Source organism: Sorex fumeus, unplaced genomic scaffold (genome assembly GCF_029834395.1).
Source record: "Sorex fumeus unplaced genomic scaffold, SorFum_2.1 ptg000100l, whole genome shotgun sequence".
NCBI lineage: Eukaryota > Metazoa > Chordata > Mammalia > Eulipotyphla > Soricidae > Sorex > Sorex fumeus.
Genome location: NW_026606157.1, coordinates 10,587,061 through 10,612,684, shown reverse-complemented (window position 1 = coordinate 10,612,684; position 25,624 = coordinate 10,587,061). Strand labels below are relative to the sequence as shown.

At 50.8% G+C, this 25,624-nt stretch overlaps 1 protein-coding gene across 1 annotated transcript in view; it reads left to right on the top strand.

Annotated features, from left to right (window-relative positions):
* Positions 1–25,624, top strand: part of ITPR2 (inositol 1,4,5-trisphosphate receptor type 2) — a 342,793-nt gene that overhangs the window by 243,175 nt on the left and 73,994 nt on the right. The window contains exons 44-45 of the mRNA XM_056134649.1: positions 2,604–2,699; positions 12,471–12,593. Coding sequence (XP_055990624.1) covers positions 2,604–2,699; positions 12,471–12,593 — 219 coding nt within the window. The remainder of the gene's footprint in view (positions 1–2,603; positions 2,700–12,470; positions 12,594–25,624) is intronic.

Genomic DNA, 25,624 nt, shown 5'->3' with positions numbered 1-25,624 from the left:
ATCAGGGTGAGTATAATTAACGGTGACCTTGTGTGGCAAGTTTATGGCCATGAACACTATATATCTATCTTATTGTTTTGTTTAAATGGATTTAAGTATAGTAGAATATTCTGGAGGGATAGCACAGTGGTAGGGCATTTGCCTTGCGCACAGCCAGCCCGGCCGAGCCGGGTTCGATTCCTCCGCCCCTCTTGGAGAGCCCAGCAAGCTACCAAGAGTATCTCGCCTGCATTGCAAAGCCTGGCTAGCTACCCATGACGTATTCAATATGCCAAACACAGTAACAACAAGTCTCAAAATGGAGACGTTACTGGGCCCGCTCGAGCAGATCGATAAACAACGGGAGGACAGTGACAGTGGACAGTGTTAGAATATCCCCATTTCCTGTCCAGAGAAGGTTGGCACTCAGGGCATGGAACAAGCAGGTGCTTCTTTAAAAGGAAGAGTCGGGTTTGTGTCATGCTCTGGGTGGACGCGGCAGGTTCTTGGAACGGAAGTGGTCCTCGAACGTCAGCTAGTGGCTTTCCTCTTTGCCGTCAGGTTTCCCTAAACACACTACATGGGGGTTCAGAGAAGGCACAGGGGCCAGGGACTCTGGGGGGAATAGATTCCTATTATTCCATTCAAAACATGAGAAAGAAGTTTGGTTGGAAAATGCTGCCCAGGTGTTGGCAAGTGTGGTTGGCACCGTCTGTGCGTTACGCTGTAGCATGTGAGGGAGGAGGGCGCTCACGGTTCGAGGGCTGCCCTCCGTTTCCCAGGGACTCTGTCCAGATCTCCCTCAGAGCTGAAGCTCTCAAGGAATTCGGAGCCTTCTTTGACAGGTATTTTGTCTGTACGGGGTGCTAGGTTAGAAAAATGGGTTTTAAGGTTAGCATGCAACTGTGACCATTGAAAATAGACCCTAAAAAAAGAAAACCAGTGTTGCTTTGTCTGCAGAATGTTGAAACCTTGAGTTTATGAGTCCATCGAGATTATGAATGTGAGCCTAGAGATTGGGTGGTCCATCCTGAGGAATAAAAAGGGTGTTGGGAGGATCCCCTCCTCCCAGGATGGGAGAAGCATGCGGAAAGTAGACTATAGACCAAACATGATTGTCACCCATTGCCTCTTTTGCAAACCACAACACCCAATAAGAGAGAGAGAGAACAAACAGGAATGCCCTGTCACAGAGGCAGGGTGGGATGGGGGAGATGGTGGGTGGGAGGGATACTGGGATCCGTAGTGGTGGGAAATGGGCACTGGTGGAGGGATGGGTGTTTGATCACTGTATAATTGAAACCCAAGCACAAAAATTTGTAAGTCTACAACTGTACCTCATGATATCTCACTAATAAAAAAAAAAAGAAAAACAGCTGGATAAAAGTTGGCACTAAAACTCAGTGACGCTCCCTTGCTGGGGTCCCAGAGTGTGAGAGGCACATGCCTGCCCACAGCAGGCAGCTCATGCAGTGAGAATCTTTATCCCCCCACCAGGAGTTAGGGGTCACTCGGCGCTGGTTTCAGCTCATCCGACCCCCAGGGTTTGTGTGTCTGCGCGCAGACCACGGTTCACCGCGGGCGTCATCCTCTCGTCTCCGTTGTCTCACTTTTCTGCAGTCTTTGGATGGTGCTTCTGTGCACCTCAGCAGGAAGGATCCTCTCCCCAAATGTTGAGCCCTTGGTGGTCTCGATCGCAAATCTGTTTGAGACGGGGACCCCCCATCCCCCAGTCCCCAGGAGCTTATAGATTGAGTGTATCAGAAGCACGTCTGAGGGGCTGGAGTCCATCGAGCAGGTGGTCGGGGGCTAGGGCACTTGCCCTGCATGTGACTCGCTCCCCAGCACTGTCAAGGGTCTTCCAAGCCCCGCTAGAAGTCAGTCCTGGGCACCACTAGGTGTGACCCCCCCACTCCCGAAGAAAAGTGTTTGATGGCCCATTGGCAAAAATGCTGAGATGGGGTACTTAGAACCAGCACCAGGCGGATGCAAACTCTCTTCATTCTCTGGAAGATTCTTCTCTGTAGATGCTTCTGCGGCCCACACAGGGCCTGGTGGCCTTTCTGTTGCCACAGATTGGAGCTGACGTTTATCTCTGACTCATGCATTTGGGGTATTATAGATTAATTTTTACTATTTATTGCTTGCTCTCCTTAAAAGTTTGTGCTTTGGGCCTGAATGTATTGATGTTTCATGTTGGAAATAATTGGTGCTGGCTTGTTCTGTCCAGTCTTTTCTCCCCTCCCCATCCCCCCGAATCTCTAAAATATCTCCTTGATGACCGTTTACTGCATCCAAACATCATCCTAAAAGTACTTATTTAGGGAACAGTGCTGTGAAATGCCGTCACACTTTTAAGTGCGTTATTTATAAAGTCAGCGTCATGTCCACTTGGGGGGCCAGCGTTTACAGTGTCCCCGTGGCTTGCCTCATGTGAGGTACTTTATTTTGTGTGGATAAGACGGTCACACATTCTATTTCGAAACACTCGGGAGCCAAGCGAGATCAGGGGTTTGGCGATGGGTTGGCGCAGGGAAACGCTGCCGGCGGGGGCTGAGGCTGGGACCGGCTGGGTGGCGCGGGCTGGCCCCTGCACCGCGCTCACTCCTGGACTCTCTCCCCAGAACAACGCGTCCAAGCTGCTGCTGGCCATCATGGAGAGCAGGCACGACAGCGAGAACGCCGAACGCATCCTGTTCAACATGAGACCCCGGGAACTGGTAAGCTGTGTTCCCCGGCCGCTCCCTGCAAGGGGCCAGGCTGCTGGCCGGGAGGACAGGAATGGGGGGACACGGGTGGCCGTGCGCTGCCCTGGCTGAGCCACACGGGCACTGTGGGGCCAGTGTGATGTGGGTCCTGGGGGTCCCCCCACGGGTTCCGTCCCTCTAAGCACTTTGCTTTCTCTCTGACCTTCTTGGTCTTTGCCGTGACTTACCCTTCCTGTAAATGGGAAAGTCTCAGCAGCAACCCTCCACCCCCCTGCCTTGCAGTGGCCTTGCCCCTCCACGAGGATCTTTTTGCCCCCTCCCGCCCTCGCCCCTGCAAACTCAGTGCTCATGGCCCCCTCACACCCTCATCCCTGCAAACTCAGTGCTCATGGCCCCTCCCGCCCTCGCCCCTGCAAACTCAGTGCTCATGGCCCCCTCCCGCCCTCATCCCTGCAAACTCAGTGCTCATGGCCCTCCCCCACCCTCACCCCTGCAAACTCAGTGCTCATGGCCCCTCCCGCTCTCGCCCCTGCAAACTCAGTGCACATGGCCCCTCCCGCCCTCGCCCCTGCAAACTCAGTGCTCATGGCCCCTCCCCCGCCCTCGTCCCTGCAAACTCAGTGCTCATGGCCCCCTCCCGCCCTCGCCCCTGCAAACTCAGTGCTCAAGGCCCCCTCTCGCTCTCGCCCCTGCAAACTCAGTGCTCATAGCCCCCTCCCGCCCTCGCCCCTGCAAACTCAGTGCTCATGGCCCCTCCCGCCCTCGCCCCTGCAAACTCAGTGCTCATAGCCCCCTCCCGCCCTCATCCCTGCAAACTCAGTGCTCATGGCCCCCTCCCGCCCTCGCCCCTGCAAACTCAATGCTCATGGCCCCTCCCGCCCTCGCCCCTGCAAACTCAGTGCTCAAGGCCCCCTCCCATCCTCGTCCCTGCAAACTCAGTGCTCATGTCCCTCCCCCACCCTCACCCCTGCAAACTCAGTGCTCATGGCCCCTCCCCCACCCTCATCCCTGCAAACTCAGTGCTCATGTCCCTCCCCCACCCTCGCCCCTGCAAACTCAGTTCTAGAGTTTGGCTCTCTGAGTCATGTCATTGGCTGTTTCCTTCTTCCCTTTAGAAAAATAAATTCCTTGCCATGTTTCTTTGTAGCCCACTATGACAATTCATTTGTATTTCTCTTCCTCCCTGTGACTCACTGCTCAGCATAACTCCCCCCAGTCCCATCTATTTACCAGCAAACTGCAGGATTTCGTCTTCTTTTATATATAGCTGAAAGTGTTCTGTTATGTCTATGGAACCAGAGTCTCTTTATCTGCCCATCTGTTCTTGGCACGAGGATTCTCTCGGAATCTTGCTTGTTGTAAATAACACTGCAATGAGCAGAGGTGTAGAGCGACATCTTTCCTAATGAATGATTTTGGGCCCTTGGGGTTGATACCGAGAAGTGGAATTACTGGGCCATATGGCAGCTCAATTCTTAGTGTTTTGAAAACTCTCCATAACGTTTCTTATCAAGGCCGATCCGTTCCCACCAGTACTGGATGGGGGATCCCACATTCCCACAAGCACTGATGACTTCCGGTCTGTCTATTTGGAATGCGCCATCCTGACTGGTGTGAGTTGGCGTCTCATTTCCTCATTATTTAATGTCCATTTCCCTGATGACAAGTGCTGAAGAACACTTTTCCATACACCGACCGGCCAGCTATGTGTCTTCTGTGAGGAAGTGTCTGTTCAGCTTCCCCGACCTTTTATTTCTTGGGTGGGTATTTTTGTTGTTGTTATCTTGTGAGTGATTTTATATATCTTGGATACTAGCCCTTTGTCATGTGTTCGTTGAGTCGATATTTTCTCCCAGTTTTTCTATTCCAGCCGTTGTTTCTTTCATGGTGCAGAAGCTGCTGAAGTTGATATAGTTGAGTTTGTTTATTTTTGCTTTTGTTTGCTTGGCCAATGGCTGAGTTACTGGTGACGCTTTTAGAAACAGTTTCATGACGAGTTCTGCCTGTGTTTTCCTCGATTTTATGGTTTAATGTCTAACATCATGGTCTGGAATCCATTTGAATGAACTTTCATATATGGTGTGAGGTCAAGATCCAAATGCATGTTCTTGCATGAGTCTAAATAGTTTTCCCAACAGCATTTAATGATGTTTCCCTTGTCATAGATCAGCTTACCCGAGAGTCTGTGTCTAGGCTTCCAGTTCTGTTCTATTGTTCCAACAGTCGGTTTTTATTCCAGTAGCGTACTGTTTTAATTACTATAGAATAATATTATAATTTAAATTTGGGGAGAGAAAAGTCTCCCATCTTCTTTTCTCCTAGTTTTGCTTTGACTGTTTAGGGAGTTTCATTGCTTTGTATACATTTTAACAGTATTTGGTCCATGTCCTTAAAAAGTGTCACAGGAGTTTTCATAGAGACTGTGTTGAATCTATAAAGTGTTTTGGGTAATAATTGTCATTTTAACAACATTAGTTGTCCAATTATTACATGTTTGCTTTGTAGCCTGCCACCTTATTCTACAGTTTGTTTCCAGAAATTTTTGGTAGAGTAACTCTCTCTCTCTATTTTGTTTTGGGGCCACAACCCAGCAGTGGTCAGGGCTTTCTCCTGACTCTGAGCTCAGGATCACTCCTGGTGGGCTAGGAACCATTTGGAGTGCTGGGGATTGAACCCAGGTTGGCTGTGTGCAAGGCAAGTGCCCTACCTGCTACACTCTGTCTGACTTTCTCTTTCTAATTTGAATCCCTTTAATAGCTCTTGCCTAATTGCTGTGTCAAGGACTTTCAATGCTATGTTGAATAATAAATAGTGCTGAGAGTGGACATTCTTATCTATGCCTAGTTTTAGAAGAATTCGCGGCCGCTTGACATCTTTTTATGACGTCTTATTATCTCACTCCTACTTTGGACAAACTGACAGGCTACCGAATGTAACCTGCCCACACGGCAGAGTCTGGCAAACTCCCCGTGGCGTACCCAATATGCCAAATACCAGTAACAATTGATGGGTCTCATTCTCCTAAAGAACCTTGAATATAATCTCAGGGCTAGGATGAAAGAGACATTACTGGGGCCTGCTCGAGGCAATCGATGAATAACAGGATGATTTGTGATTTGTGATTGCTGAGAGTGGACATTCTTATCTATGCCTAGTTTTAGAAGAAAACCTTCAATATTTTCACCATTTAGTATGATGTTAATTGTGGGTTTGTAGTTAATGGTCTTCTCTCTGTGAATTAAGGAAAGTTCCTTTGATCCCCATTTTTTTGAGAGTTTTTTTTTTATCATATATGGGTCCTGGATCTTGTTGAATGCTGTCTCTCCATCAGTTGATATGATAATAAAATTTTTATCTTTCCCTATGTTAACTTGGTGTATTATATTGGTTGACTTTTCAAACCATCTTTGCCTCCCTGAAATAAATCTGCTTGATCATGGTGTATAATTTATCCTTTTAAAGTATTGTTGAATTTAGTTCACAGTGTTTTGTTGAGGATCTTTGTAGCTGCGTTCATTAGGCATATTGGTTTCTACTGTTACCTTCTAGTGATATCTTCGTTATTTTTTCATAGAAGGGTAACGTTGACCTCATAGACGCTATTCAGGAAAACTCCTGTTTGATTTTCAGGGAATCCTGAGAAGGATAGGAAGAAGATCTTCTTTGAAACTTTACAAGAACACATTAATGAGCCTATCTGAGCCCTTCCTTTTATTTGACTACTTTATCTGTTTCCATGTTAGTAGTTGGTTAGTTCAGCTATTCTACTTCCTCCCGGTTCAGTCTTAGAAGATTAAAGAATTTCAAATTTTCACACATTTTTTTTTCAGGTTCTCCAATTTCATGGCATGACTTTTTCACAGTAATCTCTTACAGTCTGTTGACTTTCTGAGTATTTGTTGTAACTTCCCTTTCACTTTCTGATCTGGCTTAATCGTTTTGTCTCTATCCCTTTGTGAGTCTAGCTTAAAAGCTTGTCACTCTTGAAAAACCAGCTCTGTTAAGGAATGATAGAGCCAGATATTCAAGCCAGAGTCAGCAACACAGAAATCAAGAGACCCAACTTCAACAGCCTTACTCAGCACAGTGCCTGTCAAGAGGGCAGACTGGAGAGGGGTGGCTGTGGGAGGATCCCTGAGAACACGGGTGGCAGGAAGTTGGCCCTGGTGGGTGCTGCAGTGTTGGATGTCCAAAACTCCGCTATGAATAGCTTTGTAAATCACGGTGCTTTAATAAAAATTTTTTTTAAAGAAAAAGAGAAATCAGCTCTTGCTTCCATTGATCTTTTGTGCTGTTTTTCCCCCGTTGGGCTTTATTTCATTGATTTCCATTCTGAGTTTTATTATTTCCCTCCTTCTGTTTACTTTGGGCTTCCCCTGTTAATTTCCTAGTAACCTAAGATGTGTGGTTAGGCTATTTATTGGGGCTGTTTCTTGTTTCGTGGGGCACATTTACGCTGCTATGAACTTCCCTCTTGGAACAGGTTGGGTTTGGTTTTTTGGGTTTTTTGCCTATATGATCTAGCAACGTGTGTCTTCTTCGTTTTCATTTGTTTCCAGGAATATTTTTCCCTTTTTTCTTTGATTTCCTCTTTGACCCACTGGTTGTTTAGTATCCAAGTATTTTTGAGCTTTTTCCCAGATTTCTTTCTGCGGTTAATTTCCACTTTCAGAGTGTTCTGGTCTGAGAAGACGCTTGATCTGATTTTTATCCTCTTAGTTTATGGAGATTTGTTTTGTGTCCCAGCCTTCCTGGAGAATGTCCCGCGTGCGCTCAGGAGTAATGGGTGGCTGACATTTGGGGGTAGAGCTCTCTGTACATGTCTATTATCTATATCTCTTAGGAAGTTTTCCCCCCGCAAAGCTAGTGGTTTCTTTCTCTTTTTTTGCCAGGTTGATCTCTCTAGTGTTGAGAAGGTGTTAAAATCTACTGTTGTGTTGCTGTCAATGTCAAGTCAATTGGTCACTCTCAGTTGTTAATATATTTGCTGTGTACATGTTAATAGTATAAAGTCTTCTTGATAGAGACCTCTTGATCATTAAATAATGTTCATTTCAGTTTCTTACGGTCTCTTTGAAGTCTATGGTGTCTGCTTGAAGTATGCCTAGCCCAGTCTTTTTAGGGACCTCCTAGCCTTTAAGATTGATTTCCAACTTTTATTTTGAACAAGTTTGCCATGACTATGGAGGCGTGCTCTGGATTTAATTTTCTGATCCCTCCAGCCACTCTGCCCCTTTTGATTGGTGAGTTCAGACCCTTGATATTAAGTGAGGTTATTGAGAAGGAGGTTGTTGCCATCATATTGTAGAGATTGAGAGTGTCTGGAGTTTGAAAGGAGACCAGTTGGTGCTTCTTGTAAAGCTGGTGTAATAAATGTGAACTTCTTTAACTTTTTTTTTCTTTCTTTTTGGGTTACACCCAGCGATGCTCAGGTGTTACTCCTGGCTCATGCACTCAGGAATCTTTCCTGGCAGAGCTCAAGGGACCATATGGGATGCTGGGAATAGAACCCAGGTTGGCTGTGTGCAAGGCAAGTGCCCTACCTCCTGTGCTATCTCTCCCCACTTTACCTATTTTTTATCCAAAAAATTTTTGCGTCATTCCTTTGAATTTGAATGAAAACTTAGCAGGATAAACTATTGTTATTGGGAATTCTTTTGCGTCCAACTTGTTTGCATGTCTAACTCTTCTTGCCAAAGCTATCATTTGATAGCTCTGCGGTGAATTTTATGGGATATTTTATGTGTAAGCTTCTTTATGCTTGTTTCTCTTTGCAATTTTATATCTTTGGCTCTTGTCATTTTAATTACAGTGCATCTTGAAGTTCTTCTGTTTGGGTTGACTTCACTTGGAACTCTTTGCTCTTCTCTGATTAGGGCATGCTATCCAGTTGTAAGAGGAAAGTTCTCAGCTAAAATATCTCGGACCAGTCACTCTTCTCTAGTTTTTGATTTGGGAGTGCCTATAATTCAGATATTTCCCTCTCAAAATTATCCCACGATTCTCATATTTTCTTCATTTCTTTCAGTTCTTCTCCCTCCACCACCCGCCCCATCTTCTGTTCTGTGTGGAGGGTTTCCTGCTTCTTATTTTCCAGCACATTCTTGGCCTCTGTCATCCTGCTGTCCTTCCAATGAATGTCTAAGTTTGCCTCCGGCGCCCGGGTTCAGTAACTGCTGGCTGCTGTCTTGTCATCCTCCCCTGCTTTCTTGTTTCTCGTTGGACATCTGTCCTGTCATTTGTTCTGTTAAACAGCTTCACCTCGCTCACTCTGAAGCCACCTCCTGGTGGTTAGAGAGCTGGTGGCCGCCGGGGTCCCCTTTCCGGTGATGCTCTTCACCCGTTTGTCCTGGTGACCTCCTCTGTGTCTGGTGTGCAGTGCGGGCTTCGGGTGAGGGTCTGGCTTGGTGCTGCGCTGAGTGGCTCTCAGTCTCCACACAGCAGGGCAGCCCCGAGCCACTGCTGCTCCTGTGTCTGTTGCCCCAGCTGAGGCGTGCTCTTGGGGCAGTGTCCCCTGGCTTCAGAGCGAGGAGATCTGGGAGTAAAAGAAGGCTGGGATTCCCAGGCCGGCTGCCTTTACTATTGGCCTGGGCAGGCACTAGGCACTGTGGGCACCGCTGGTCGGGTGCGGGTGCTGACCACGGCACGGAGTGTCAGCAGCAGCTGGTGAAGCCTTGGTTTTTGTCTTCCCCTTGGGACTACCTCAGCCTGGACCATGGCGCAGAGCTGGGGGGGTGGGGGCCCTTCCCCACCTGTAGCCACAGCTGTGTGTGCCTCATGGCACTCGATGGCCTGGGTCCTGCCAGACATGTGCAGATGGAGAGACAAGGACTGTCGTGAATTTGCAGTTACCGTTTTCAGAGTGCTCCATTTTCCTTTCTTAATTTTTTTTTTTTTAGTGAGACCCTGTGGTTTGCAAAGTTGTTCATAACAGATGTTTCAGGGGGACAGGGTTCCAATGCCAGTCCCACCCCCTCCCCTCCCACCCCCAGCCTGCCCCCTTGGCGGGCACTTAACAAATTTGCTTCGTATGACTCGGACCAACAAAACTTAAGGGGATGGCGAATAGAGTTCTCCTAAAACACATCCATCAAAGTCAGTGTATGGTGATTTATTGTGATATGTTTTTAACCTTTGTAATCTAGTAGAAGACAGCCACATGCCAGCCGCATGCCCTATTCGTGAGGGCCACACCCAATGCCACACGGTGGGAAGTTCATCCTGTCCTTTAGCAAAGCTCTTTTAACACTTCTTACAAAACTTGTTTCAAGGCTACGAATTCCCGAAGCTGTTGTTCGTCCATAGGGCCGGAGCGATGGCACAGCGGGTAGGGTGTTTGCCTTGCCTGTGGCCGACCTGGCCGACCTGGGTTTGATTCCTCCGCCCCCTCAGAGAGCCTGGCAAGCTACTGAGAATATCTCGCCCGCATGGCAAAGCCTGGCAAGCTACCCGTGGTGTATTCATATGCCAAACACGGTAACAACAAGCCTCACAATGGAGACGTTACTGGGCCCGCTGGAGCAAATTGATGAACAACGGGAGGACAGTGCTAGGCTACAGTTGTCCATCCCTGGAGCTCTATGCCGTCCCTTCAGATCTGAACAATAACCTTTCTGGATAGAGTATCAGTGGGCAGGTGTTCGTGTTGTTGACTTTTTGTGCACTGTCCTTCCATATTCTTTTATTTTTCTTTTTGGCTCACACCCAGTGGTGCTCGGGGGTTACTGCTGGCTCTGCACTCAGGAACTGCTCCTGGCGGCGCTCAGGGGACCCTATGGAATGCTGGGGATTGAACCCTGGTCGGCCACATGCAAGGCAAAAGCCCTCCCCGCTGTGCTGTTGTTCCAACCCCATGTCCTTCCATATTCTTCTGGCTTCTAGTTTCTTACTTGGTTGATCTGTTGCATATCATCTGGGATTTCCTGTGTAAGTAAGTTCTTTTTTTTTTTTTTTTTTGATCTCGCTGCTTTCAGTACTCTGTCTCTATCTTTGAATTTTGTTATTTTGAGTATAATGTGTCTTGGGGTTTTCCTAATTGAGTCTATTTTCACTAAGACCCGCTGGGCCTCTTGGACTTGAGTGCCTGTTATCTCCAACTCTGGGAAGTTCTTTTTTGATAATTTCTATTACTTCATCACATTCGCCTTCCTGTTCTTCAGGGACTCTGATGATTCTTACATTGATCCTCTTAAGCTCATTTCCTAGTTCTCTCGTGTGCTCTTCCTTTCTTTCCAGACCATTTCCCATCTTCCACTGTTGCCTTGTGGCCTCCTTATCATTGTGGGTCTCTGTGATCTTTTGTTCAATTGCTGTTGTTCTGATACTCCAAGCTCCTATTGGGTTAATTATATCATCTACCACAGTCTTCATTTCTGGTTGTGGAGTTTTCATACTGTCGTGTGCTAAGCCGACTTCCAGGGCCGTCGTTTCTTCGGGCTCACTGATCACCTCGTCATGGTGTCACTACAGACATTGTCTGTGGATTTCCTTGGCTGGTTGTTGGTTTTGTCTTCAGTGACGCTGTTCTCAGTCATCGAACTTGGTGGGTGTCTACGTTTTTTCCCCATTGCTTTTGCGTGTTTTTGCTGCACTGGGTATTTATGGTTACCCTTCTGGAAGACGCCAAGGGGTTAGGCTGATGGAGACTCTCTTGATTCTGCCTGTCCTTGCCGAAGGACGGGAAGGACAGCTGTGAGCAGCACGTCACCTACTGAGTAGGTCTGTCGGGTGGGGCAGCTGGCAGGTCAGGCCGAGCTGTGGGTTGGTGTGAGGGCAGGTGATGCAGGGATGGCTGCCTGGGATGGCCGCGTGTGAGGCCAGGCTAGAGTGCGCGGGTTTTCTTTTTCTTTTTTAAAATTTTATTATGTTCCCAATCATTGAGCACATTCAGTATTTCCACACCAATCCCACCACCATTATTTCGAAGTTTCCCACCACCACTCAAGCCTGCCCCACAGGCAGAAGCTAAGATAATTTATTCTGAATTGCTTGTTATGACTAGTATAAGATGTCTGTAAGGGTCTATCTCACGGTGATTCAACAACAACAACAAAAAGAGTATGATATATTGGGATCATAAAAATTTAAATAATTGGGGTCCAGATTCATCCCTGCGGTGAGCTGCTTGGTTCCGAGTTTCATATGTGAGTCTCTGGATCGTGGCCTTTACTGCACTGAAATAGCAGCCAGAAGCAGTTGATGGGTGTCACAGCCAGGACCCCGGAAGGGCAGGGAGATGGGAAGGGGCGATCCGGTCCCCACCCCATGAGGCCTGGTGAGTGCGCGGTTTTTCTCTCTTCTCTCTCTCCCATCACCCTCCGAGGTTCTGCCTTCTCCATCTGATCACCCTCTGGATATTGTCTCCTCCATCTGACCTCCCTCCCACATCCTGCCTCCTCCATCTGACCTCCCGTCCAGGTCCTGCCTCCTCCATCTGATCTCCCTCTAAGGTCCTGCCTCCTGTCCCATCACCGGCTGCCTTCTGCGGCCTGCCCTTTCCCTTCTGCCTGAGCCTCCTCAGCTCCTCCGTCAGCCCGCGGGGGCACTCCTGACTCTGAGGACCCCCGGCGCCCGCCCGATGCCCACCCCCAAGTCTCCCTGCTACCTGGGTGTTCGCTCAGTCACGGAGGCTCGTTTGGGCTCAGGGTCTCCTGCCCAAGACGTGCCCCAGGACAACAGGGCCCTTGGTGCGTCCGTCCGTCCGTGTTGCCGTGGTGAGGGGGCACCTTGGCACACCACAGGCACCTCCCCGGCCAGGAAGTGACGCCGCCTCCTCTCCCGCAGGTGGACGTGATGAAGAACGCCTACAACCAGGGCCTGGAGAGCGACCAGGGCGCCGAGGAGGGCAGAGAGGACACGGTCTCCCCCAAGGACGTCGGGCACAACATGTACATCCTAGCCCACCAGGTACCCGCCCCTCCTCCTCCGTCCTGCAGTCAGAGGCTGGGCCTTTGTCCGCTCAGGCCCACTAGTGCCCACCCCCGCTCTGCCAGCTCGGAGAGAGGGCACGTCTCTGAGCACAGACCCCTGGAGACGGGGTCTCTGCGGGAGAGATGCTGTGTCCTGTCACTCCCAGGGTCCCCAGCTCGGCACTGTCCTCGACGCTGCCTGGAGTGGACCCCAGAGCCAGGTATGGCCCCTGAGCACTGCCAGGCGTGGCCTCGCTCTCCCCCCACAAAGGCGTGATCACAGTGCTGGAAGCCAGCGGCCGCAGGGGCGCCGGGAGAGGGGCACAACTGCTGTTGGCCAGTGACTGCAGAACCTCAGTAGCTGTGGTCGTGGGGGTCTCCTGCCATCGGGGGAGGGCTCGGGTCTCGGCTCCCCACACGTGTGGCCTCTGCCCCTCCCCCGGCCCTTGGGGGCTCCCTGCAGCCGTGCCCCCCCCCACCTCCTGCTGCGCCCGTTCTCCCAAGGAGCCGTTTCCTCTGCGTAAGCGCGTGGGAAACCCGTGCTCGGCCTGTTCCTTCGCCGTTTCTGTCCACGTCCACTGCGCGTCCCCCCCTGGGCCCCCGTGGGAGTGGGCGGCCGTGAGGGTCGCCCCCGTGTGTGTGGGCAGGGCCAGGGGCGCCCACATGAGGCAGACACAGTGAGTGGGCAGAGAAACGGGGATTCTCCCCGCGGGCCGGTGGGGGATGCCCCCCAGGGAGAGGCCGGGCCAGCGGCGAGGTTCCTCCGGGGGACACAGGGTCCCTTTGGAGATGAGGCGGGATCCGCACAGGAGCCAGAGTTCAGAGGGCAGAGGTGAAAGGGTAGCAGGAAGTTCAAAGCCGCTTTACTGAACAGGTTTGACGTTTCTAACCTTTATCAGAGTATCGGGGGCCGGAGCAATAGCATCGGATACGGCGCTGGCCTGGCGCGCGGCCGGTCTGGTTTGGCCCCCGGCCCCCCAGAACGTTCCCCTGAGCCCCGCCAGGAGTGACCCCTGAGCACTGTCTGGCGGGACCCCAAGGAGGAAGAAAGGAAACCGCCAGAGAGGAGAGGCAGTACCGGGCGAGCTGGGCTGGCAGGGCCGTGTGGTCAAGTGGGCAGCGCCTGGTGCTCAGGTGTCACGTGGACAGAACCGGAGTCTGTGGTCCCAGGGGCTAGGAGAGGGTGACGGGCGCGGGCGCTGGCTGTGCCACAGCGGGACCCCTGGAAGTCCAGGGGACATGGGGGCACACGTTTCTCCTTTGGTTTCCTGGAGAGCCGTGCAGAGGTTGGGGCGCAACGGGCCCGTGGCACGGGGCTGGGTGGGGCCCGTGCCCTGCCCGCCAACCCTCAGGCTGCTCCCTCCACAGTGCTCCTCAGCGGTTTCCAGCCAGGCCCAGATGGTCTGTTTTGGGGCTCAGGCTCCCGATTTCTGCCGCGTCTCCCTCTGCCGGGTGCAGTTCTGCTTTCCCCAGAGGCGCCCGAGGAGTAAAGGAGCTTCTCGTCAGTCTTTCCACTCTGCGGAGGCCTGAGATACCCCAGAGGGACTCTCCCGCAAGCCTCTGAGCCTCTGTGCCTCGCGGCTCCTCTCCCGGCCCCGGGCCATGGAGCCGGACACGCTGGGCCTTCTTTTGGGGGCCACCCGGGGTGGGGTTGGGGAACTAACTCAGGCCCCTGGTGCTGGGTTGGCGGGGGTTGGGGGTGTGAGGGCAGAGGAACCCAGGCTCACAGTCCAGGCTCCCCGTGTCGTTCCAGCCGTGGCCGAGTGCCCTGCTTCCCGTCTCACTGGAAGGGCATCACGCGGCCCCCGGCTGGGCCTTCTGTGCCCGAGCCAGCGCCCCCAGCTGTGGGCAGAGTCCCACGGCGGATTCACTTCCTCCCTGGCACTCTGCATGCACGCCTGCATGCGGGCAGACAGGGGCAGGGTCTGATTCCAGTTTACACGCACGCACACGGGCGTGGATAGACGGTTGCTAGTCAGCACACGCCCGGGACTGATTCCAGGCGCTACACACACACACACACGGGTCTGTTTCCAGTCCGTACACACACACGCGCGCACACAAGGGTAGGTTTCCCACACAGACACACATGCATACATACACACACATACATGTTTCCCACGCACCCACACACATACACACAAAGATATGTTTCACACACAGAGATATGTTTCCTACACACACAAACACACTCATGGGTTTATTTCCTACACACATACACACACAAAGGTGTGTTTCCCACACACACATGCACACACAATGGGTATGTTTCCTACACACACGCACACACAATGGGTATGTTTTCTGCACACACACGCACACACAATGGGTATGTTTTCTACACATACACACACATGCACACACACACAATGGATATGTTTCGTACACACACACACGCACACACACAATGGGTATGTTTCCTGCACACACACGCACACACAAAGGTGTGTTTCCCACACACACATGCACACACAATGGATGTTTTTCCTACACACACACGCACACACAGTGGGTATGTTTCCTGCACACACATGCACACACAATGAGTATGTTTCCTACACACACACACACGCACACACACAATGGGTATGTTTTCTGCACACATGCACACACAATGGGTATGTTTTCCACACACACACGCACGCATACACGCACGCACGCACAGGAGCATGTTTCCAGTCTATGCACATACATACACAGGAGCACGTGTACAGTCGGTAGACATTCACACACCCGTGGCTGTCCACAGTCTGCACACATACACCCATACGCACACCTGTGCAGGGCTGCCTCTCTGTGGTCTCCTACCTTTCACCAGCAGCAGGCCGCCTCCACAGCTGGGCTCTTCTAATGAACACCGCGGTGAAGGTGGGGGTCCCGTTACCCGCCAGAACCCTCCCAGAGCTCGGCCCTGTGGGGAATTGTCTTGTGCTTGGCAGGATGTGGAGAGCATTAGCGAGCCTCTGGAAGCAAAAATAACTCCTGGCTCCCAGGACAAAAGAGAAGGGATCAGCTTAATTGGCTCGATGAAATTATGTTTTAAATACAGGCTTTCTATTTTTTCATGAGCATTTCCCCACTAAATGCTCTTTGAAAGCGTAATTAATGGCTGCATAATTGCTTGTCGTTTGAATGTATCATAATTTATTTAATCACTTCTTATTATTAGACATTCACGTTTCTAATGTTTTTGATAGTATGAATTATGCTATGATTAACATCCTCATACATTAAGTTTGCCGGCGACACTGATTATTTCCCCAGGATAAATTCCAAGGAGTTTAATTACTAGGTCGCAGGGTAGTCACTGGTTCATAGTTCTCGGTGCATTTTATAAAAATGTTTTTCTTAGCGCGTGGTGCTTCTCCTCGCTCTAGACTCTCAGATTGATGCAGTGCCTGTTGGACTCTCGGTGTTTGGTGCCTAGTGACCAAGACATAGATGTCTTCTGGGGCCATGCCTGAGTTATGGATGAGAGGGGGTCGCTTTTATTCACACTTAATTGATTTCTGTTTGTCCTGCAAATTCACCTGAAAATGTGTCTCCCCCATCTTCTGTGCGGTTCTTCTTAGTGAAGTTGGGTTAAGGATAAGAAGCCCTTCTTGGCCCCTGTGCTGACTCGCTTCTTTTGGTGGTAGGAGGTTTGGGGAGAGGGAAACCGGCTTGATTGTAGGGGGTTGGGGAGTCTGGGTTGGAGTGATGGGATGGACAGTCTCTGTCTCTCAGCCGGTGTCTGTGCTCTTCTGGGCCTGAGCATGGCGTGGGGTCGGGGTATTCCCCCCCCCAAAGCAGCAGGAAATGCTGAACCTCCGTGGAAAGCCAAGAAGAAGCAGCCCTGCCCCGGGGTGGCTCTCCCGAGAGAGTCAGCGGCCACCCGCCTGAGTCAGAGTAGAGGTCGGCGGTGCCTTCTCCAGTGCTCACTGCCCCTGATGCTCTCCTGACCCTCACTCCCACATAAACACGCGTCCACCAAACGTGCCGGGCAGAAAAAGAAACTTCCACAGATCGGGCTGCATAAGTCAAACTAACCATCATGCTGCCCCATTTTAATGCCTTTTCCTTGTACTGCATTTTTTAATTGCTTCAATTAACCATGCATTTGAGAGGTCATATGAATGGCAGTAATTCAAAGATTCTGTGTTGCTTGGTGAAAGATAACGTAGGTGCTGATCCCGGAATACAGACCTCTTGTGCCTCAGTCTATAGTTCTTGGATGAGGAAGGATTCTCTCTCTTTTTTTCTTTTCCTCCCTCCCTCCCTTCCTTCCTTCCTTCCACCTGTGGGTATCCCAGATTTAGTGAATTTACTGCTTATTAAGAAGCCACATCACCCAAGAAATAAAGAATAATTCTAGGATGGTGTACAGCAAGCTCGTATGAGCCTGTGTTTATGGTTCTGGATGACTATAATTTCAAAACAAGGAAAAGATTATGGTTGCTTGGAATTCAGCTGGGAAATGAAGTGGGTATCGGTTTGGAAGTAGGCTAGGACTAAAATGAGTTGTAAGAAGAGGAAGCGCTTCATGGGTTCAGACAAGTCAGCAAAGGGGTCTCTTAACACTAAAGAGAAAAGTTCACAGAAGTTGATTGCGTTCTTGGACTGCCAGAATGTAGCGTCGGTTTTGTAGGATTTCGTTAAGCTTCTGTTGTACTTTTTTACGTAGACATATTATCAGTATACATGCACTTTTGTAAGAAATGATTCTGCCAAGCTGCTCTCAACCATATGTTAAGCACTATACTTGGCATAGGAACAGAAAAACAGCACGTTTGTGTGCACGGAATTTATATTCCAGTGTTGGAAAAATTATCGTTTGTGTTCATCACAATAATGATGATAACAAGAAAATACCTTTAATCAGTTCTGTAGGATAACCTTGCTTTGTCCTTTCTGCCCTGCCGCAGGGAGCTTAGGTTTATTGGGTTACTCCCATCACAGTGCTCCCATTCCTCTGTGCTGATTTGTAACCTCTTTCTTTGTGCTCTGCTTCCCCAACCGGTCAGTCACCTTTATCTCCTAATCAAACTCTGTTAACTTGTAAATATGCTATTCTCTTTAAGTTCTTTGCGTAATTAATTCAGAGCAATGTCCTTTTTGTATAGACACAGGAAGACAGTCAATGCCATGCTTTTGTAATTTGGGAGTTTGTTGACTCCTAATGACATTCACTCCTGGGCATCTGTTCTCTCGCCCTTACTTCCTAGCACCCCAAAAGCAGGGTCCCGACAAGGGACTGGATGGACCCAGAGCAAGCTGTGAGCTACCCTGGCATCGAAATGGGCCTGGCCAAAGCTCCTTAATACTTAACTACAAGTTAAGAGCATGGTCATGGACAAATTCCATCATGATCCACAAAGTAACAACTGGATTAGGACCCTACTAGGGTTAGGAAAGATTAATCTGGCCAGAGCACTGACCCCAGAGCAGTCCCGTCTGGTGCTTTGTTGCTGACGCTGTCGCCTCTGCCTGGGCCCTCTTTCCCCGCCCCTCCAAGTCACCTGGTCCCAGGCACTTGGGCTGTTTCGTGTGTCGCATTTTGTGTACTGTGAACAGGGCTGCAAGGGACGTAGGGATGCAAGTGCCCTTTCTGAGTAGAGTTTTGGGGCCCTTGAGGTCTCTGCCAGCAGAGGGACATGTGGAAGCTCAATCCTTAGTTTTTTGAGACGTGTCCATTTTGTTTTCCAGGCAGGCTGGACAGTTCCGCAGTGGATGAGGGCCTCTTTTCCTCACCTGCTGCCCTGATTGCTTCCGACGTTTGTGCTGTGTGCCTGTCCCTGGTGTGAGGTGGTCTCTCACTGTTGGTTTGCATCCCCTGCTCCTCAGTGATGGGGAGCATTTCTTCATGTGCCTCTTGGTCACTGTGTGTCTTTCTGAGGAAGCATCTAATCTTCTCTTTTCCCTATTTTTTTTTCCTGTGGCCGATGTTCTTTTTTCTTGTAAAGGTTTACTACTAGTTCGTGTATCTTGGGAATGAACCCTTGTCTAATGGGTGGTGAGCAGACAGTTTCTCCCAGCATGTGGGTTGGCTTTAGAATTTATTCGTCATTTCTTTTGGAGTGAAAAAGCTTCTTAATTCGAGGGGGTCCCGTTTGTTTATCTTTGCTTCTGTTTGCTTGGCCAGTGGCATTGAGTCATTGAAGATACCCGCCCCTGTTTCCCTCCATATAATTTATGGGCTCAGGTCTTTAATTCATTTTGAATCGACACAGATAGGCGTGTGAATGAATTTCTTTCATTGTGATGGACCAGTTTTTCCAGCACCATTTGTTGATGCTTTTCTTGTTCCATTTCACGTTCTTAGTTTCTTAGTCAAAGATTTGCTGACTGTACACCCGAGGGTCTGTCTTTGGTCTCTGAGTTTTATTCCATTAGTCTACGAGTTTCTTTGGTTCATAACCAAATTTAAGGTTGGAAAGAGAAAAGCCTCCCTTTTTTTTTTTTTTTTGCTTTTTAGGCCATACCCGGCAATGCACAGGGGTTATTCCTGGCTCTGCATTCAGGAATTACTCCTCGCGGGGTGCTCAGGGAACCATATGGGATGCTGAGAATCGAACCTGGGTTGGCTGCATGCAAGCAAACGCCCTCCCTGCTGTGCTACCGCTCCAGCCCTCCTATCTTTTTTTAAGTGGAGCTGGGTCTTATTACTTCATATGAATTTCAATTGGAGCGATAGCTCAGTGGTAGGGCATTTGCCTTGTGCATGGCCGGCCTGGCCGAGCCGGGTTCGATTCCTCCTCCCCTCTCGGAGAGCCCGGCAAGCTACCGAGAGTATCTCGCCCGCACGGCAGAGCCTGGCAAGCTCCCCGTGGCATATTCGATATGCCAAACACAGTAACAACAAGTATCACAATGGGAGACGTTACTGGACCCACTCGAGCAAATCGATGAACAATGGGAGGACAGTGCTACAGTGCTATGAATTTCAACAGTGTTTGATTTATGTCTGTTAAAAATATCCTGTGGTATTTGGGGACTGCGTTGCATCTGTAGAAAGCTTTGGGTAGGATTGTCCTTTGGACAGTGTTAATCCTTACACTCCATGAACAGGGGGACTGTTTTCATTTCCTATGTCGTCTTTTATTTCTTTCACCAACAGCCATTCGTGATGAAAACGCTCTCTAGAATGTGGATAGGTGGAAACTTCGCCAGGATGGGTAAAGCCATTTGCCAGGCCCCCACAGCTGACCTCATACTCAGTGAGAAGGGAAAGCCTTCCCGCGAAGATCAGGCAGAGGACAAGGCTACTGCCCACACCATTGTTCTTCAATATAATATTGCGGGTCCTTCATTGCAGCCAGGCAAGAAAGAGACAGCAAGAGTCTCCAGATGGGGAAGGGAGTCGGATGATCACTGGTTGAGGAGGATTATGATCCTATTCTTAGAAAACCCTCAACACACTACAAGAGAAAAAAAAAAACCTAGGAGCAAAAAAACTCCTAAAGCCACCAGAGTCCCTGGCTTTCCTGTGTGCAAACAGTGTGATAGAGAAGGAAATTTAAAAACCCATCCTGTTCACAATTGTACCTCGAAAAAATCAAAAGCCTGGGAATCAACTTAACAAAAGGTGGGAAAGATTTCTATAAAGGAAACTGAACATCATGGGGATTCTTTTGGCCAGGTCAAAAGAACTTGCTCGTATTCCGGATAATACCAGTGTGCCCCTGGCATGTTATCTCAGGAGCTGCCGTCTCACTCACGCTTAAGACGGGATCCGAGGTCCCTCATGTTGCCCTGCCTGTGGAGCCAGGATGCAGGACTTAGCTTTTTAGTTTGTTTTTTCTTTTGGGGTCACACCTGGCTGATGCACAGGGCTTCCTCCTGGTTCTGCACTCAGGAATTACTCCTGGCGGTGCTCAGGGGACCCTATGGGATGCTGGGAACCGAACCCGGGTCGGCCGTTTACAAGGCAAACGCCCTCCCCGCTGTGCTATTGCTCCAGCCCCAGGACTTACCTTAATGCAGCTTCTATTTTCTTAACGCTAATAGGTAGCAATCGACCTTGACTCCTTTGCCTTGCTTACTGAAGGAAGATGGGTTTGCAATTGGACACATAACTTTCCTTCTTAGTGCTGTCGCAAACTGCCAATTACTTCATCATTTTCGTTGCTTAGCTCAGAAAGAGGACGGCACAGCTGGGCTTCCAGCCCCCAGACACACTAGCAGCTCAGTCGTATGATGGTGAGAAAATTATACCCCGCCTGGCTCTTCTGCTCAGCACAGCCTGAAGCCTCTTCGCTCTGGATGCCACTCGGTTCCGGCATCAGCAGTGCCTCTTCTGAGGCTGCAGGGAGTATCTCTGAGCTGTGTTTGCAGAACTGACCGCCGGACGTTTGTTGCTGGCTTTTGAACTGGATTTGATGGTGTTCAGTGTTTTATTTTTTATTTATTTATTGCTTTTAGGGTCACACCCAGCCGATGCTCAGGGGTTACTCCTGGCTCTGCACTCAGGAATTACTCCTGGCGGTGCTCGGGGGGACCATATGGGATGCTGGGACTCAAACCCGGGTCGGCCGTGTGCAAGGCAAACGCCCTCCCCGCTATGCTATTGCTCCAGCCCCAGGTGTTCGGTGTTTTAAAGAATGTTAATGGAGTAACTTGCACATTCTGGGCTTAGTTACTAACTTACCTACTTAGGGAAGAAACTAGAGGTTGGATAAGAATCACATTGGTATTCTCACACTCTGTTACACAAGATAAAAAAAAAGTCTCAATAAGTAAAAGAAATCTTAGGTAAGATTTGTGCTGTTTACGCAGAGCTCTGAGCTACTGAGGCTCAAAGTAATGGGTGCTATCATTAATTGCCAAACGGTTCATTAATGACCAACTTCTTCCTGGTAACACCTTTTAAAAGGAATTTGTACAAAGACAGAGGATGGCGTGGAGTACGTTTTTTAAAAATACAGTTCTGCAAAGTGGAGCAGATTTTAAAAATGCGCTTACCTGTTTTTCAACCCCTGGGGACAAGTAATGTTCCACACTCTGAGATCAAGTCATTCAGAGTCGAGCATGACTATCAATTTGAAGTCTACACAGCTCACCGTGAATATACGAGTGTAAGCTTTCTTCAGAGGGGGACGCTGAGAGTATAAGATCTTGCTGTGAGCTTAGTTGAACATGAAATACTTCCTAAATAGCAAGAGGTTACCTCTCAAGTCACTGGAAAACAGAGTCACCCGAATTATCCAACTGCATGAAGTCTTCTCTAGTCTTGGCAATAGGCATATAGCAGTATAAGCAAATATAGGAGTTTGCCCTGGAAACATCATTGCAAGTTTTTTTTTCCTTTCTGTGTCACACCAGGTGATGCTCAGGGGTTACTCCTGGCTCATGCACTCAGGATTTACTCCTGGTGGTGCCCGGGGGACCATATGGGATGCTGGGGATCAAAAAACCAGGTCACTGTGTACAAGGCAAATGCCCTACCTGCTGTGCTATCGCTCCAGCCCCTGCCAGTTTTTTTTTTAAACAAGAAAACCAAAGTGGGTTTGCTCTCCCAGCAGTTTGAATTAATAAATTTATACAATAATACAACAGGTAGGGCGCTTGCCTTGCACACGGCAGAGCTGGGTTCAATCTCCAGTTCCCTATATGGGCCCTGAGCCCAGTCCAGGAGTAAGTCCTGAGTAAAGACGAGTGTAGCACCCCCCCATCCCCCCCTACGCAGTTATTAATGTCATTTTATGCATAAGATAGCCGGTATTTCTTGGCAACCAAAGCAAAATAGTGACAAAAGAGTACTTAAATTACATGATTAATATATAAAGCACAAAATGAACACTCAAACCAGTGATGAGTGGGAGGGGAAATTTCCTTCCTTATACTTGACTTCCGGAGGGTCTCATCCTGGGAACGCCGTGTTGGAATATCACCAGTCCTGCACAGTGGGGTTTCGGGCCCCGCAGCTCCTCCTCCCAGATGCAGTCGAAGAGTGAACACATGGCGAGCCAGCGTCCTCCCCGTGCCGTGTGACTGGCACGGCTCCACTTCTCCAGGGAGAGCCAGAGAGAGTAGACGGGCGACAGCTCGCTCTGCAGGCGTCCTCACCTCCTGTCTCCGGCTCCGGGGGACCCCAGGGGTCTGCTTCTCCTGGACGCCCCTCCTGGAGATGAGTTTTCCTCCCAGATGCTCTTTGTGCGTCTGTGTGAATGGAGCAGTCAATTTTTTTTTTTTTTTGCCATGGGTCACCTAGGAAATACTTTTGACTTTGCAGGTTTTCTTGTGTCTGTTGTAGACGCTCAGCATTGTCTGCTGCAAAAAAAAGCAGCTCTAGCGAGTGCCAGAGAGGTGAGCAGGACTCTGCTAAGGTGAAAATCCGTTTTCTAGATGAATTTTCAGGACTCGCAAATGAATTTGCAGGTGGCAGGACCGATTTGACCGAGAGCCGTGGTCAGCCAGAGTGTGGACGCTTTGCATTTACCTCCAGGGTCAGAAGGTCCCCGCGAGTCACAGGCTGGGCCCCTGGTTCCCCGCTTGTGCCGTTTGCAGCTGACACACGGGCTCTGTGTGCGCGCCCAGCAGCGCAGCCTGGAGACAACCGAGATGGTCTCCACCACTGGGTTGTGAGTGAGGCGGGAACAGGCTTGAGTGCGAGGGTACCAGGTGGGGGGAGGCCCTGCTGCCGGGTGCATCTTGGGGGCAGAGTCTTTCCAGGAGGCAAAGAGGCCCTCAGGCCCAGAGCCAGCTGCGGGGGCCACCTGGGAGGCACTGGGGGGGGGGTGGGCATCTCCCTGAGTTCTCCCCAGAGCATCGCGTATTTGGTGCAGGGCAGAGGCGCTGGGGGACACGGCTGGGCCTTGGACCCGTGTCCGGTGCCCACCCTGACCCCGTGCAGACTCCAAATAGCCGTGGGGACGTCCCGGCCCCCTTGGCGCACACCCTGGTTATTTTTACTCGCTTGCTGCACAGACAACAGTTTCCAGAAAAGCTCCTCCAGATGCTGGCTCTCCACTTCCTTCCCGAACCGTCTGGGAGCCCGTCGCCTGCTGCCCAGCAGACGCCCGTTTCCTTCCCTGCCACCCTCCGGGCAGCCGCTATCCAAGGAGCCCCTGCTGTCACTTTTGTGAATCCACCCCCTACCTCATTCACGAATCACGAATCACAACCATCCTGTTATTCGTCGCTTGCCTCGAGCAGGCCCCAGTAACGTCTCCTTCATCCTAGCCCTGAGATTATATTCAAGGCTCTTTAGGAGAATGAGACCCATCATTGTTACTGGTATTTGGCATATTGGGTACGCCACGGGGAGTTTGCCAGACCCTACCTCATTAAATCTTCATTTTACTGGCGAAACGATGGTTGAAATACAGCTCCCAGCCTTGCCTGTAGTCGATCCCCGTGTGAATCCCTGGGACCATGTAAGGTCCCTGATCCTCACAGGAGCGATCCCTGCATCAGCCTGGAGTTCTGTGAGTGTACATGTGAGTGTGCGTGTGTGCATGTTTGAGTTATCTCAAATCTTTCCCCTTGGGTGGGTTGTACCTCAGGGTTTGCACACACGTCTCGAGGTCCTGGCTGATCCTCGGCACCAGGAGCAAACACTGGCCTATCTGCTTGAGGTTTTTCAGGGCTTTCTAGGCTATGGTTTGCTGGACAGCTTCTGCGGGGCAGCGTCTGGCTCCGTGGCGGCTTCTGGAAGGAGATTCTGGAGACGGCTAAGGGCGACACCCCGGGCTCGCACCGCCCACACATGTGCCTCAGCGCGCCCCCTTTGCGTGCTGCCCCGCGGCCCCTGCTAATGAATTGCCAGTGGGCTGGGGGGCCGTGAGGCGAGGCACACACATGCATGCTCACATGCAGATGCACACATATGAATGCTCACACACACACACACACACACACACACACACGCGCGCGCGCGCGCGCACGGAGCTCGTTAGGGCTTGGGGGTCGGGGGAGACAATCTCAGCGTTTAGACCCTAAACAGGCTGGGAGCCCCCGCCTCCCCCCCCCCCCCCCCAGACGAGAGGAGCACACGGGCGTGGGTCTGCAGAGAGCTGCTTCTCGGGGCCTGCCCGTCACCCTCGCCTATCGGCTGCGCCCCTGAGCGTGGAAGTACCCCCTGCTCAGCCCCACGTGTCCAGCAGCGACACTGTAGGGGCGAAGGGTCTGTAGTCGTGAACTAAATGGAGCCAGAGAGGCCATGGGGTGGCCCGGCCGGGCACAGCTCCCAGGCCTGAGGCTCCCCTCCTGGGCCTGCCACTGTCTGACTCCCCTGGACCGGGGAGACCGTGAAGTCCACGGGGACCTGTGTCTGGGCTGCTCTCTGTCTTGCCACGCCTTCTCGGGCGCTTCTCCGACCAGCACCGTGGCTCACCTTGGCCACTGCACCTGCCCACAGCCACTGTGTCCACCCGGGTCTGTCCTGCCGCCACCTCCAGCCCTCAGGACCCTTCCCTGCCTGCACAGCTGAGCCGGCCCTGCCTCCTTGTCCTGTCAGGTCCCATCCCACTCTGCAGAAGTCCAGGGGGTGTTTTACAAGCCCAGCGGGCGAGTCCTTGCAGCCCTCCGGCCGCTTCCCGGAGAGCAGCGGGACAGACTGCGGGGGGTGGGGGCCCTGTCACATGTCCAGAGCTGCTCCTCTCTTTGGGATTTGGGTTCCCACGAGCCGTGCGCCCACTTGGGGCCTGGTCTGGGCTCAGCTCCTCACTGCTGCATTGGCGTCCACCTTACCAAGAACTGTGCTGACCAGAGGCCCGTGAGGAGCAGGAGCTTCGTCAGCAGGATGGAAGTGTCCAGAAACAAGAGCAGAGGCAGGCTTGGGTGCGGGCGAGCCCAGTGGCTGCCTGCAGCTCTGTGGAAGCCCCGACTCCATCCCTGAGCGCCAGCACGGAGCCCGGAGCACCCGCTGGGCACGCTGACGTGGCCAGAGAACAAGCAGCAAGGCCAGACTCGGTTTGTAGATATAAATACCGGCTTCCTCTGAACACTGAAAGAATATTTCTCGATTTCTGGATTTCTCGATTTCTGGATTGTTCGGGGTAGGGCAAATTCTTGGCTGGCTCTCAGGAGACTCCTGCTGTTTCCACGGGG